General features: G+C 48.9%; 1 protein-coding gene across 1 annotated transcript in view; it reads left to right on the plus strand.

Moving 5' to 3' along the window:
• The window catches only part of ADAMTS6 (ADAM metallopeptidase with thrombospondin type 1 motif 6), a 209,100-nt gene that overhangs the window by 85,428 nt on the left and 111,108 nt on the right, over window positions 1-12,564 (plus strand). The window contains exons 7-8 of the mRNA XM_038765814.1: window positions 377-420; window positions 7,246-7,351. Coding sequence (XP_038621742.1) covers window positions 377-420; window positions 7,246-7,351 — 150 coding nt within the window. The remainder of the gene's footprint in view (window positions 1-376; window positions 421-7,245; window positions 7,352-12,564) is intronic.

Here is a 12,564-nt window from a genome sequence, read left to right on the forward strand (position 1 = left end):
AGGGAACTGAGGCCCAGAGAAGTGAAGTGACTTGCCCTGAGTCACACAGCTGACAATTGGCAGAGCCGGGATTTGAACCCGTAAACTCTGACTCCAAAGCCCGGGCTCTTTCCACTGAGCTATGCTGCTTCTCCGTGCCCCCGCTCCCACTGGCGGGCCGGCGCCCAGAACCACTGACCCCAGGCGCGAGCCCACTGTTGGGTAGGGACTGTCTCTGTATGTTGCCAATTTGTACTTCCCAAGCGCTTAGTACAGTGCTGTGCACACAGTAAGCGCTCAATAAATACGATTGATGATGATGATAAATGGCTCACGGGTGCGGCCCGGGTACCGAGTTCATCTCTCTCTCTCTCTCTCGCTCTCATCTTCCCGACAGATACGACATCTGCACGTATAAGAACAAGCCCTGCGGCACGTTGGGTAAGTCTGCGCTTGGGGCGGGGGCGTTGGGGTCCGGGACCAGGTTAAGCGGCAGGGCCCGGGCCTTGGAGTGGAATCATAATAATAATAATAATGATGGCATTTATTAAGCGCTTACTATGTGCAAAGCACTGTTCTGAGCGCTGAGGGGTTACAAGGTGATCAGGTTGTCCCACGTGGGGCTCACAGTCATCATCCCCATTTTACAGATGAGGGAACTGAAGCCCAGAGAAGTGAAGTGACTTGCCCAAAGTCACACAGCCGGAGCCGGGATTTGAACCCACGACCTCTGACTCCAAAGCCCGGGCTCTTTCCACCGAGCCACGCTGCTTCTCATCCCCTTTCCCTGAGGTGTGAGTCTGCCCGGCTCAGGCAAACACACGCGAGCACAGCCCGTGCAGTTCACAGGGCACTTGGGCGGTTCTTGGCGTGGCCTAAGATTTCTTGAACGGCATCTTTCCGATTACAGAATCAATCAATCAATCGTATTTATTGAGCGCTTACTGTGTGCAGAGCACTGTACTGAGCGCTTGGGAAGTCCAAGTTGGCAACATACAGAGACAGTCCCTACCCAACAGCGGGCTCACAGTCTAGAAGGGGGAGACAGAGAACAAAACCAAACATATTAACAAAATAAAATAAATAGAACAGATATGTACAAGTAAAATAAATAAATAAATAGAGTAATAAATATGTACAAACTTATATACATATGTACAGGTACATACAGGTACATATATACAGGTATAACCTAATTATTATCATTGTTACTACTACGTGACTACTGGTGGAGAAGCAGCGTGGCTTGGTGAAAAGAGCCCTGGCTTGGGAGTCAATCAATCAGTCGTATTTATTGAGCACTTACTGTGTGCAGAGCACTGTACTAAGCGCTTGGGAAGTACAAGTTGGCAACATATAGAGACAGTCCCTACCCAACAGTGGGCTCACAGTCAGAGGACGTGGGTTCTAATCCTGCCCCCCCCCCCCCCCACACACACACACTTGGGCAAGACACTTCACTTCTCTGTGCCTCGGTTCCCTCATCTGTAAAATGGGAATTAAGACTGTGAGCCCCATGTGGGACAACCTGATTACCTTGTATCTACCCCAGCACTTAGAACAGTGCTCAGCACATAGTAAGCGCTTAATCAGCACTTGGAACAGTGCTTTGCACATAGTAAGGCCTTAATAAATGCCATTATTATTATTCTTATTCTTATACTCTGTGCCTCAGTTCCCTCATCTGGAAAATGGGGATGAAGACTGTGAGCCCCATGTGGGACAACCTGATTATTTTGTGTCTACCCCAGTGCTTAGAACAGTGCTCAGCACATAGTAAATGCTTAATCAGCGTTTAGAACAGTGCTTTGCACATAGTAGGCGCTTAATAAATACCATTGTTATTATTATTATTATTATTATTATACTCTGTGCCTCAGTTCCCTCACCTGTAAAATGGGGATGAAGACTGTGAGCCCCCCGTGGGACAACCTGATCACCTTGTAACCTCCCCAGCGCTTAGAACAGTGCTTTGCACATAGTAAGTGCGTAATAAATACCATTATTATTATTACTATTATTACTAAAAATAATTATTATTAAGATAGCGCTTACTCTTTGTCAAGCGCTGGGGTAGATACAAGCTAATGCAGTTGGACATAGTCCCTGTCCCACAAGGAGCTCACAGTCTTAATCCCCATTATACAGATGTGAGGGAACTGAGGCACAGAGAAGGGAAGTGACTTGCCCGAGGTCACACAGCCGACAAATAGCAGAGCCGGGATTAGCACCCAGGTCCTGATTAGACTCAGGTCCTACGGATTCCCGGGCCCGTGCTCTACCCACTGGGCCGTGCCGCTTCTTAAGAATGATTTTGAAAGCGCCTCCTCTGCCCCTCCTGCCATCCCGTCACGGCTGCTCGGCGCCTCCTCGTTCCGGACTATGGGGTCAGTGTTACTGAGGAATTTCACTTTTTCATTCATTCAGTCGTATTTATTGAGCGCTTCCTGTGTGCAGAGCACTGTACTAAGCGCTTGGGAAGATCAAGTTGGCAACATGAAGAGACGGTCCCCACCCAACAGTGGGCTCACAGTCTAGAAGGGGGAGACAGAGAACAAAACCAAACATACTAACAAAATAAAATAAATAGAATAAATCTGTACAAATAAAATAAGGCCCCAACTCTTCCGCATGATGAGATCTGGGAGATAGTAGATAATAATAATAATAATGATGACATTTATTAAGCATTTACTATGTGTAAAGGACTGTTCTAAGCGCTGGGGAGGTTACAAGGTGATCAGGTTGTCCCTGATCTGGATAATGATAATAATAATAATAATGTTGGTATTTATTAAGCGCTTACTATGTGCCAAGCACTGTTCTAAGCGCTGGGGTAGATACAAGGTGATCAGGTTGTCCCACGTGGGGCTCACAGTCTTCATCTCCATTTTACAGATGAGGGAACTGAGGCCCAGAGAATAATAATAATAAATAATAATAGTGGCATTTATTAAGCACTTACTATGTGCAAAGAACTGTTCTAAGCACTGGGGAGGTTACAAGACGATCATGTTGGTTGTTCCACGGGGGGCTCACAGTCTTCATCCCCATTTTACAGATGAAGGAACTGAGGCCCAGAGAATAATAATAATAATAATGACATTTATTAAGCACTTACTATGTGCAAAGAACTGTTCTAAGCACTGGGGAGGTTCCAAGGGGATCAGGTTGGTTGTCCCACGGGGGGCTCACAGTCTTAATCCCCATTTTACAGATGAGGTAACTGAGGCTCAGAGAAGTGAAGTGACTTGTCCAAAGTCACCCAGCTGACAATTGGCGGAGCTGGGATTCGAACCCATGACCTCTGACTCCAAAGCCCGGGCTCTTTCCACTGAGCCACGCTGCTTCTGCTCTTTCTGGGCAGGCTCGGGCATAGTGGTGTCCTTTCTCCTGGAGCGACTGGGCAGACGATGGTCTTCGTTGAGCTGCTCCAGTTGACGTTGTAACCATCCTAAGGGTCTCTACACCTAATACCTACACAAGGGCATTGTGGTGATATACACACCTATGACGATGTGATGAGAGCCTTCTAGACCGTCAGCCCACTGTTGGGTAGGGACCGTCTCTATATGTTGCCAACTTGCCCTTCCCAAGCGCTTAGTACAGTGCTCTGCACACAGTGAGCACTCAATAAATATGATTGAAAGAATGAATGTATGAGTGAATGAGGGGGACAGCTCCAGAGGGAATTTCTGATCTGAAGGCTTCCTGGAGAAACTTCTTCCCTGCCCTCAAGGAGCTTGCAATATAAACCATAATAATGATAATGATAATAGTAACACCAACATTTATTATTATTACCAATAATAGTAATGCACACCTGTGATGTGCCAAGCACTCTGCTAAGCGCTGGGGTAGATCCAAGATCATCAAGTCCCACATGGGGCTCCCAGTCTAAGGAGGAGGGAGAACAGGTATTGAATTTCTAGACTGTGGGCCCGTTGTTGGGTAGGGACTGTCTCTAGATGTTGCCGACTTGTACTTCCCAAGCGCTCAGTACAGTGCTCTGCACACAGGAAGCGCTCAACAAATACGATTAAATGAATGAATGAATCCCCATTTTACAGATGAGGGAACTGAGCCCCAGAGAAGTGAAGCGATCTGCCCAGTGTCACACAGCAGACAAGTGACAGAACCGCAATTTGAACCCAGGTCCTCTGACTCCGAGGCTCGAGCTCTTTCCACTAGTCCCTGCTGCTTCTCTCAAACCAATAATAATAATAATGATGGCATTTGTTATGTGCTTACTATGCACAAAGCACTGTTCTAAGCGCCGGGGAGGTTACAAGGTGATTAGGTTGTTCCACGGGGGGCTCACAGTTTTAATCAATCAATCAATCAATCAATCGTATTTATTGAGTGCTTACTGTGTGTAGAGCACTGTACTAAGCGCTTGGGAAGTACAAGCCCCATTTGACAGACGAGGGAACTGAGGCCCAGAGAACTCAAGTGACTTGCCCGAAGTCACCCAGCTGACAGTTGGCCGAGCCGGGATTTGAACCCATGACCTCAGACTCCAAAGCCGGGCTCTTTCCTCTGAGCCACGCTGCTTCTCAAATCTAGAATAAATCTAGAGCAAATTCCAGACTGGAGGAAGGGTAGCCGGGGTCTGTGTGATGTTTCCCTGGAATTCGGAGCCCGCTCAGCGGGTATGTGGTGCCGGGGCTTCTGCTATGAAGGTAGCAGTTACGGCCCCCCAAAAAGCGTTGCCCTGAGAATCCCACTGAGGACTGTGGGACTGTGATGAAACGTGTTTTTTGCCGGGTATCAAAAGAGCCGCTGGCGCTTGTCCTCCACCCCTAAGGCTCAAACTGTAGCATTTGGAGCCTCCAGTTATTGCAAGGTCCCGGCATCGCCTCCCCGGGGGTGGCCCCCACGAGGCCCAGTTATTGGGAGCCCGCGACATTCCACCCACCCAGTGATGCCAGCTGGAACCGGGCACACCAGCGACGGGGAAATGCAAATCTTGGATCCGCCTTTGGATCTCGGATCTCCTTTCTCCCGTTCTGGGCTCACGTTGGGAAACTCAGCCCTTGTTCCCTCAGGAGAGAGGGCCATTCCCCCTTGGAGAGATGGCTTTTAGACTGTGAGCCCACTGTTGGGTAGGGACTGTCTCTATATGTTGCCAATTTGTACTTCCCAAGCGCTTAGTACAGTGCTCTGCACATAGTAAGCGCTCAATAAATACGATTGATGATGATGATGATGGCTCCATTCCCAGGGAACAGCAGTGTCCCTAGGGTGCCGCCCTCCCAGGGAGGGCTCGGTGGGTCAGCCCCCCCTTTTAGACTGTGAGCCCACTGTTGGGTAGGGACTGTCTCTATATGTTGCCAATTTGTACTTCCCAAGCGCTTAGTACAGTGCTCTGCACACAGTAAGCGCTCAATAAATACGATTGATGATGGCTGTCCAGCAGGCCCGGGGCTCTCCCACCCTCTCCAAAAACCTTCTCCGCACTGAAGTGAGAAGTCGGGCAGAGCTGCCCCTCCGTTCTGCTCCCTGGGCCCTGCGAGGGTGACAAGCACTCTCTCACTGAGAAGTCTCACCCCCAGGGTGGGCTTCCAAAGATAATAATAATAATAATAATGGCATTTATTAAGCGCTTACTATGTGCAAAGCACTGTTCTAAGCACTGGGGAGGTTACAGGGTGATCAGATTGGCCCACGGGGGGCTCACAGTCTTAATCCCCATTTGACAGATGAGGGAAATGAGGCACAGTGAAGTGACTTGCCCAAAGTCACACAGCTGACAATTGGCGGAGCCGGGATTTGAACCCATGAACTCTGACTCCAAAGCCCGGGCTCTTTCCACTGAGCCACGCTGCTTCTCAGCGTTTATAAATAAATTAATTAATAAATGATGGCATTTATTACAAGCTTACTATATGCAAAGCACTATTTTAAGCTCTGGGGAGGTTACAAGGTGATCAGGTTGTCCCACGGGGGGCTCACAGTCAGTCCGCATTTACAGATGAGGTAACTGAGGCACAGAGAAGTGAAGTGAGTTGCCCAAAGTCACACAGCTGACAATTGGCGGAGCCGGGATTTGAACCCATGAACTCTGACTCCAAAGCCCGGGCTCTTTCCACTGAGCCACGCTGCTTCTCGGCGTTTATAAATAAATTAATTAATAAATGATGGCATTTATTACACGCTTACTATATGCAAAGCACTATTTTAAGCTCCGGGGAGGTTACAAGGTGATCAGGTTGTCCCACGGGGGGCTCACAGTCAATCCCCATTTTACAGATGAGGTAACTGAGGCACAGAGAAGTGAAGTGAGTTGCCCAAAGTCACACAGCTGACAAATGGCGGAGCTGGGATTTGAACCCATGAACTCTGACTCCAAAGCCCGGGCTCTTTCCACTGAGCCAAGCTGCTTCTCAGCGTTTATAAATAAATCAATTAATTAATAAAAGATGGCATTTATTACATGCTTACTATATGCAAAGCACTATTTTAAGCTCCGGGGAGGTTACAAGGTGATCAGGTTGTCCCACGGTGGGGGGGGGGGCTCACAGTCAATCCCCATTTTACAGATGAGGTAACTGAGGCACAGAGAAGTGAAGTGAGTTGCCCAAAGTCACACAGCTGACAATTGGCGGAGCCGGGATTTGAACCCATGACCCGTGACCCCACAGCCCGGGCTCTTTCCACTGAGCCACGCTGCTCCTCTGTCCACTGAGGAGCAGTGGGGGCCGTTCCTCCGAGCTCCCTTCCCCCACCGTCTGCGCAGTCCGCATTTTTGTTTTTATAAAGATGTACTCCTCCCATCTCCCCCCCCCCCCCTTTTTTTTTAATTCTTAACCACTTGGGGCTGTCTTCTGGTCACTAAAAAAAGTTGCTTGTATATTTTTACGAACCCACTAAACTCAAACAGATCTCTGTAGAAAAATAACGCGGGTACGTTGCTGCCTTCCGCAGCCTCAAGAATGTTCAACCCGAAATACTTTCTCGAATTCCCTCTTCTGGCTCAAGTTACTAGGTGGTCCCAAGTTACCCGAAGTAAAATTTATAAACCTAACCCCTCGTCTAGACATTTTCCAGCACCGACTGCCGTTCAAAAAAATATTAACGTCTAGCCGGCGAAGTGAAATCTCCCCCCAGTGATTTTTGCGAGTGACTCGAAAGTTAACCTCTTGCTAACTCCCCCTTTCCGTGCGCGGCGGTGATGAAAAATCACGGGGGCCCTTCAGGATCCGGGGCCGCTCAGCCTGAAACCCTCCGGCCTGACCCCTCTGCCGTCTCCTCCCGTTTCTTCAGGCTTGGCCTCCGTGGCTGGGATGTGCGAGCCCGAGAGAAGCTGCAGCATTAATGAAGATATCGGCCTGGGGTCGGCCTTTACCATCGCCCACGAGATCGGTCACAAGTGAGTGAGTCGAAGACAGGGAGCGTGATACGGAGCGGCCGGCCTCGGAACGGCTAACGCCTCCGTGGATGACGGTTTGGGCCGTCTTCCGTCTCCCCTCTGTCTCCCCACGGGAGAGAATCTCCCCGTGTGGGTTTTCCGCTTCGGCCCGGCGCCCCTTCCCATTGCGTCTTCCGTAACTATCGACGTGGTTTCGAGTAAGCGCTTGCCCTGGGCCGAGCGCTGCGCTGAGCCCCCGGGGAGCTAGGAGCTGATCGGGCTCGCTTTCCAAGAGGGAGGGAGGGCGGGGATTCCGTCCACCCCGTTGTGCGGAAGAGGAAACTGAGGCCCGGAGCCTCGAGAACTGGAAAGTCGTTGCCGGTTGTGAGGGAGAATGATGTGGAAGGAAGGGGAGCCAGAGGGGGCTGGCGTGAAGGAGGGAAAGATGGAAAAAATATGATTAATCTACCTTAAGGAGCCCACTGTTGGGTAGGGACTGTCTCTATATGTTGCCAACTTGTACTTCCCAAGCGCTTAGTACAGTGCTCTGCACACAGTAAGCGCTTAATAAATACAATTGATTGATTGACAGGGGGAGTAATATGTCTTATTTCTGGCATACTCTCCCGTGTGGTTAGTAGAGTGTCGGGCACTCAGTAAATGCTCCGGGAATATCATTGATTGAGAGAAGGCCCTGTTCATTCATTCATTCATTCATTCAATTGTATTTTTTGAGTGCTGACTGTGTGCAGAGCACTGTACTAAGCGCTTGGGAAGTAGAAGTTGGCAACGTATTGCATCCCAAGCTAACTCCCTGATCGTGGTGTCTTCGGATGGACGGTGCCGTTGACCCCCTAGGAACCACTCCGGGTTCAAGGGAGCCCGCGACGCTTGGCGCTCGCCTCTTGATGCTCAATCCACAGTGCTCAGTAGAGGTTCTCGGCGGAGGCTTCCCGGGGGGGATTTTCGGCGGAGGCCACTCGCTGCATCCTGGGTGCAGAGGCCAGGAGCCTGATGCAAGGTGAAAGAAGAGTTGAGACTCCGTTGCATCACCAGGTGTTGGGAATATTTCGGGCCCTCTTCAAATTGTGGAGTTTGGTTTTGAATAGCGGGAGTGCCCAGCCCGGGTTATGTGTTGGGAATATTTCGGGCCCTCTTCAAATTGTGGAGTCTGGTTTTGAATAGCGGGAGTGCCCAGCCCGGGGTAGAATGACGGTTTCTGACGTCCGGAGGGGAACCGTTTGTCCCCCGACTGGGCCGCTCTCGTCGTACTCACCGTCTCCGCACCAGAAACAGGGGCCGGTTTCCTTGTCCGGAGGACAGCTGTGACGGGGTCTGTGTTTAAGTCTAGACTGGTCTAGACTGGCTTCCGAGCACACACCAAAAGCACGTCATTAAGGGAGGGGGGAAAGGCCCGCACTTTGAAAGTCTGTGTAGTTATACATTATGTCATTGTGTAGTTACTCGCTCTTGGAGGAGCCGTGGAAGTGGTGGGGAAAGGAGGAGGAGAGAGCCAAGAGCGAACCAGAAGTTTGCTAATGTTTGAAGATAGTATTCTGAAGGTCATTGTGTAAGGACAGCATCTAACATGGAGGTCATGGGTTCAAATCCCAGCTCCGCCAATTGTCAGTTGCGTGACTTTGGGCAAGTCACTTAACTTCTCCATGCCTCAGTTGCCTCATATGTAAAATGGGGATTAAGACTGTGAACCCCCCATGGGACAACCTGATCACCTTGTAACCACCCCAGCGCTTAGAACAGTGCTTGGCACATAGTAAGCGCTTAATAAATGCCATCATTATTATTATTATTACTCGGAAGATAAGTGAACCAGTGTCAGAAGGTCTTTTCAGAACACAGAGTACAAACGTACATGCAGGTGGTTGGACTCTGGGTTACGAGAGAACACGCCGTTGATGGTAAAGTTCACCCAGGGTTGGGAGTGTAGCTGAAAAGGTTAATCTGGCACCCACGGTCCCAGCTGCATCCATAGGGAAGCAGCGTGGCTCAGTGGAAAGAGCCCGGGCTTTGGAGTCAGAGGTCATGAGTTCGAATTCCGGCTCCACAAATTGTCAGCTGGGTAACTTTGGGCAAGTCACTTAACTTCTCTGTGCCTCAGTTACCTCATTTGTAAAATGGGAATAAAGACTGTGAGCCCCACATGGGACAACTTGATCACACTGTATCCCCCCAGCGCTTAGAACAGTGCTTTGCACATAGTACAGAGAAGCAGCGTGGCTCAGTGGGAAAGAGCCTGGGCTTTGGAATCAGAGGTCATGCGTTCAAATCCCGGCTCCACCACTCATCAGCTGTGTGACTTTGGGCAAGTCACTTAACTTCTCTGGGCCTCAGTTCCCTCATCTGTAAAATGGGGATGAAGACTGTGAGCCCCACGTGGGACAACCTCATCACCTTGTATCCTTCCAGCGCTTAGAACAGTGCTTTGCACATAGTAAGCGCTTAATAAATGCCATTATTATTATTATTATTATTATTATTATTATAGTAAGCACTTAACAAATGCCATCATTATTATTATTATTCTCTGGTCCTCAGTTACCTCATCTGTAAAATGGGAATAAAGACTGTGAGCCCCACGTGGGACAACCTGATCACCTTGTATCCCCCCCAGCACCTAAAACAGTGCTTTGCACATAGTAAGTGCTTAATAAATACCATTATTATTATTACTATCTCTCTCTCTCTCTCTCTCTCTCTCACACACACACACACACACACACACACACAAACACACACACACAAAAAAACAAAATACATGTACACACGCTGTTCTTCAGCCTAGAGTGGTATCGTGGAAACTCCACCGAGAGAAGGTGGAATTTGGAGCAGTGGGGTGGAGAGCCTGGGTTGCGCAGATGGGAATGGGGAGGGAGAGGGATCGCTTTGGAGGATAAGTTTTGAGCTGATCGGAGGGAAGGAAGAATGAATTGAAAAGTTGGGATCGCAGACTGAGCTGAGGAGTCCAGCAAGGCCGGCCGGCCATTCTGGGATTTGCCTTGGGTAAGGCCTGTGGTTTGGACGCCTTGCCAGAAGGAGTTTAGGATAAGACCATCTCACCCACTTATCAAAGCTTTCGCTTTCTGTTGTCTGTGCCACGCTACTTTAGGTTGCTAAAATCATCCCAGTTCTGTCACTTGTCTGCTGTGTTACCCTGGGCAAATCACTTTACTTCTCTGGGCTTCAGTTAGCTCTTGTAAAATGGGGATTAAAACTGGGAGCCCAGTGAGGGGCAGGGACTGTGACCAACCTGATTTGCTTATATTCCTCCCCAGCACTTAGTACAGTGCCTGGCACATAGTAAGCACTTAAAAGATATCATTGTTATTATTATTTGCTGGGCAGATTTGGTCTCAGTACCCAACTGCATTGATTTGAGCCCACTGTTGGGTAGGGACTGTCTCTATATGTTGCCAATTTGTACTTCCCAAGCGCTTAGTACAGTGCTCTGCACACAGTAAGCGCTCAGTAAATACGATTGATGATGATGATGATTTGCAGTGACCTCATGCCTTTAGTTGGAGGCAAGCCCAGAGAAGCAGCGTGGCTTAGAGAAGCAGCATGGCTTAGTGGAAAGAGCACAGGCTGGGAGTCAGAGGATGTGGGTTCTAATTCATTCAGTTGCATTTATTGAGCGCTTACTGTGTGCAAAACACTGTACTAACCCCGCCTCCGCCACTTCTCTGCTGTGTGACCTTGACGTCTCTGTGCCTCAGTTCCCTCATCTGTAAAATAGGGAATGAAACTGTGAGTCCCACATGGGACAACCTGATTACCTTGTATCTACCCCAGCACTTAGAACAGTGCTTGGCACATTAGTAAGCGCTTAACAAAATACCATAATTATTATTATTCCAAGTACTCCAGGGCCCCTTGGAATCTTGATCGAATCACTCTAGGAGCACAGTGAACGGCAGGTGCAGAGGTTGGTTCGTGGCTATGGGATAACACAAAGGAGAAATCAGGGTGCTTTCATGTCTAAGAAAACTGTGAAAGATGTATTAGAGTGTAAACATCAGTGGCGTAAGACAGGGCATCAGTTAAATAATAATAATAATGATGGCATTTATTAAGCGCTTACTATGTGCAAAGCATTCATTCATTCAATCGTATTTATTGAGCGCTTACTGTGTGCAGAGCACTGTACTAAGCGCTTGGGAAGTACAAGTTGGCAACATATAGAGACGGTCCCTACCCAACAGTGGGCTCACAGTCTAGAAGCACTGTTCTAAGCGCTGGGGAAATTACAGGGTGATCGGGTTGTCCCATGGGGGGCTCACAGTCTTAATCCCCATTTTACAGATGAGGTAACCGAGGCACAAAGAAGTTAAGTGACTTGTCCAAAGTCACACGACTGACAACTGGCAGAGCCAAGATTTGAACCCATGACCTCTGACTCCAAAGCCCGTGCTCTTTCCATTGAGCCACCCTGCTTCTCTTAAAGAGGCGTGCTGGAGCGGTTGGAGTGGCCTGCGTCTGGGAATTAATAAGGGAAGCGTTTTATGTACTTAGTTTATTCATATATCCTGCCACATGGTTAACTGCTGTCTTCTCTGTCGTTCAGTGACGGAAAAAATAGGGGCTGGAATGCCGACTCTCCTCTGGGGAATATCCCCATCTCCTTCGGTAAATTATATGAGTTTTTCTCTCTCCCTCTAGAGCAGAAACTTCGTGAAGGCTGGGATAGAGTCTGGTAACTCCCTTGTCCTCTCCCAGGTGCTGGTTAATGATAATAATAATGATGGCGTTTATTAAGCGCTTACTACGTGCAAAGCTCTACCCTCAGTAGGTGCTCAAGAGATACTGTTGGTTGATAGAAGAGCTGAAATGAGCAGGAAATCCACCTGAGTCAAACACAAACCCTAACCCGTTTGTAATAATAATACTAATAATGATGGTATTTGTTAAGCGCTTACTATGTGCCAAGCACTGTTCTAAGTGCTAGGATAGATACACGGTTATCAGGTGTCCCAGTGGGGCTCACGGGCTTAATCCCCATTTGACAGATGAGGTCACTGAGGGTCAGAGAAGTGAAGTGACTCGCCCAGAGTCACACAGCTGACAAGTGGCGGGGGCGGAATTAGAACCCACGTCCTCTGACTTCCAAGCCCGGGCTCTTTCCGCTAAGCCATGCTGCTTCTTTATTGGCAATCAATCAATCAGTGGTATTGAAAAGCAGCGTGGCTCAGTGGAAAGAGCCCGGGCTTTGGAGTCGG

Source organism: Tachyglossus aculeatus, chromosome 23, assembly GCF_015852505.1.
Source record: "Tachyglossus aculeatus isolate mTacAcu1 chromosome 23, mTacAcu1.pri, whole genome shotgun sequence".
In the NCBI taxonomy this organism is placed as follows: domain Eukaryota; kingdom Metazoa; phylum Chordata; class Mammalia; order Monotremata; family Tachyglossidae; genus Tachyglossus; species Tachyglossus aculeatus.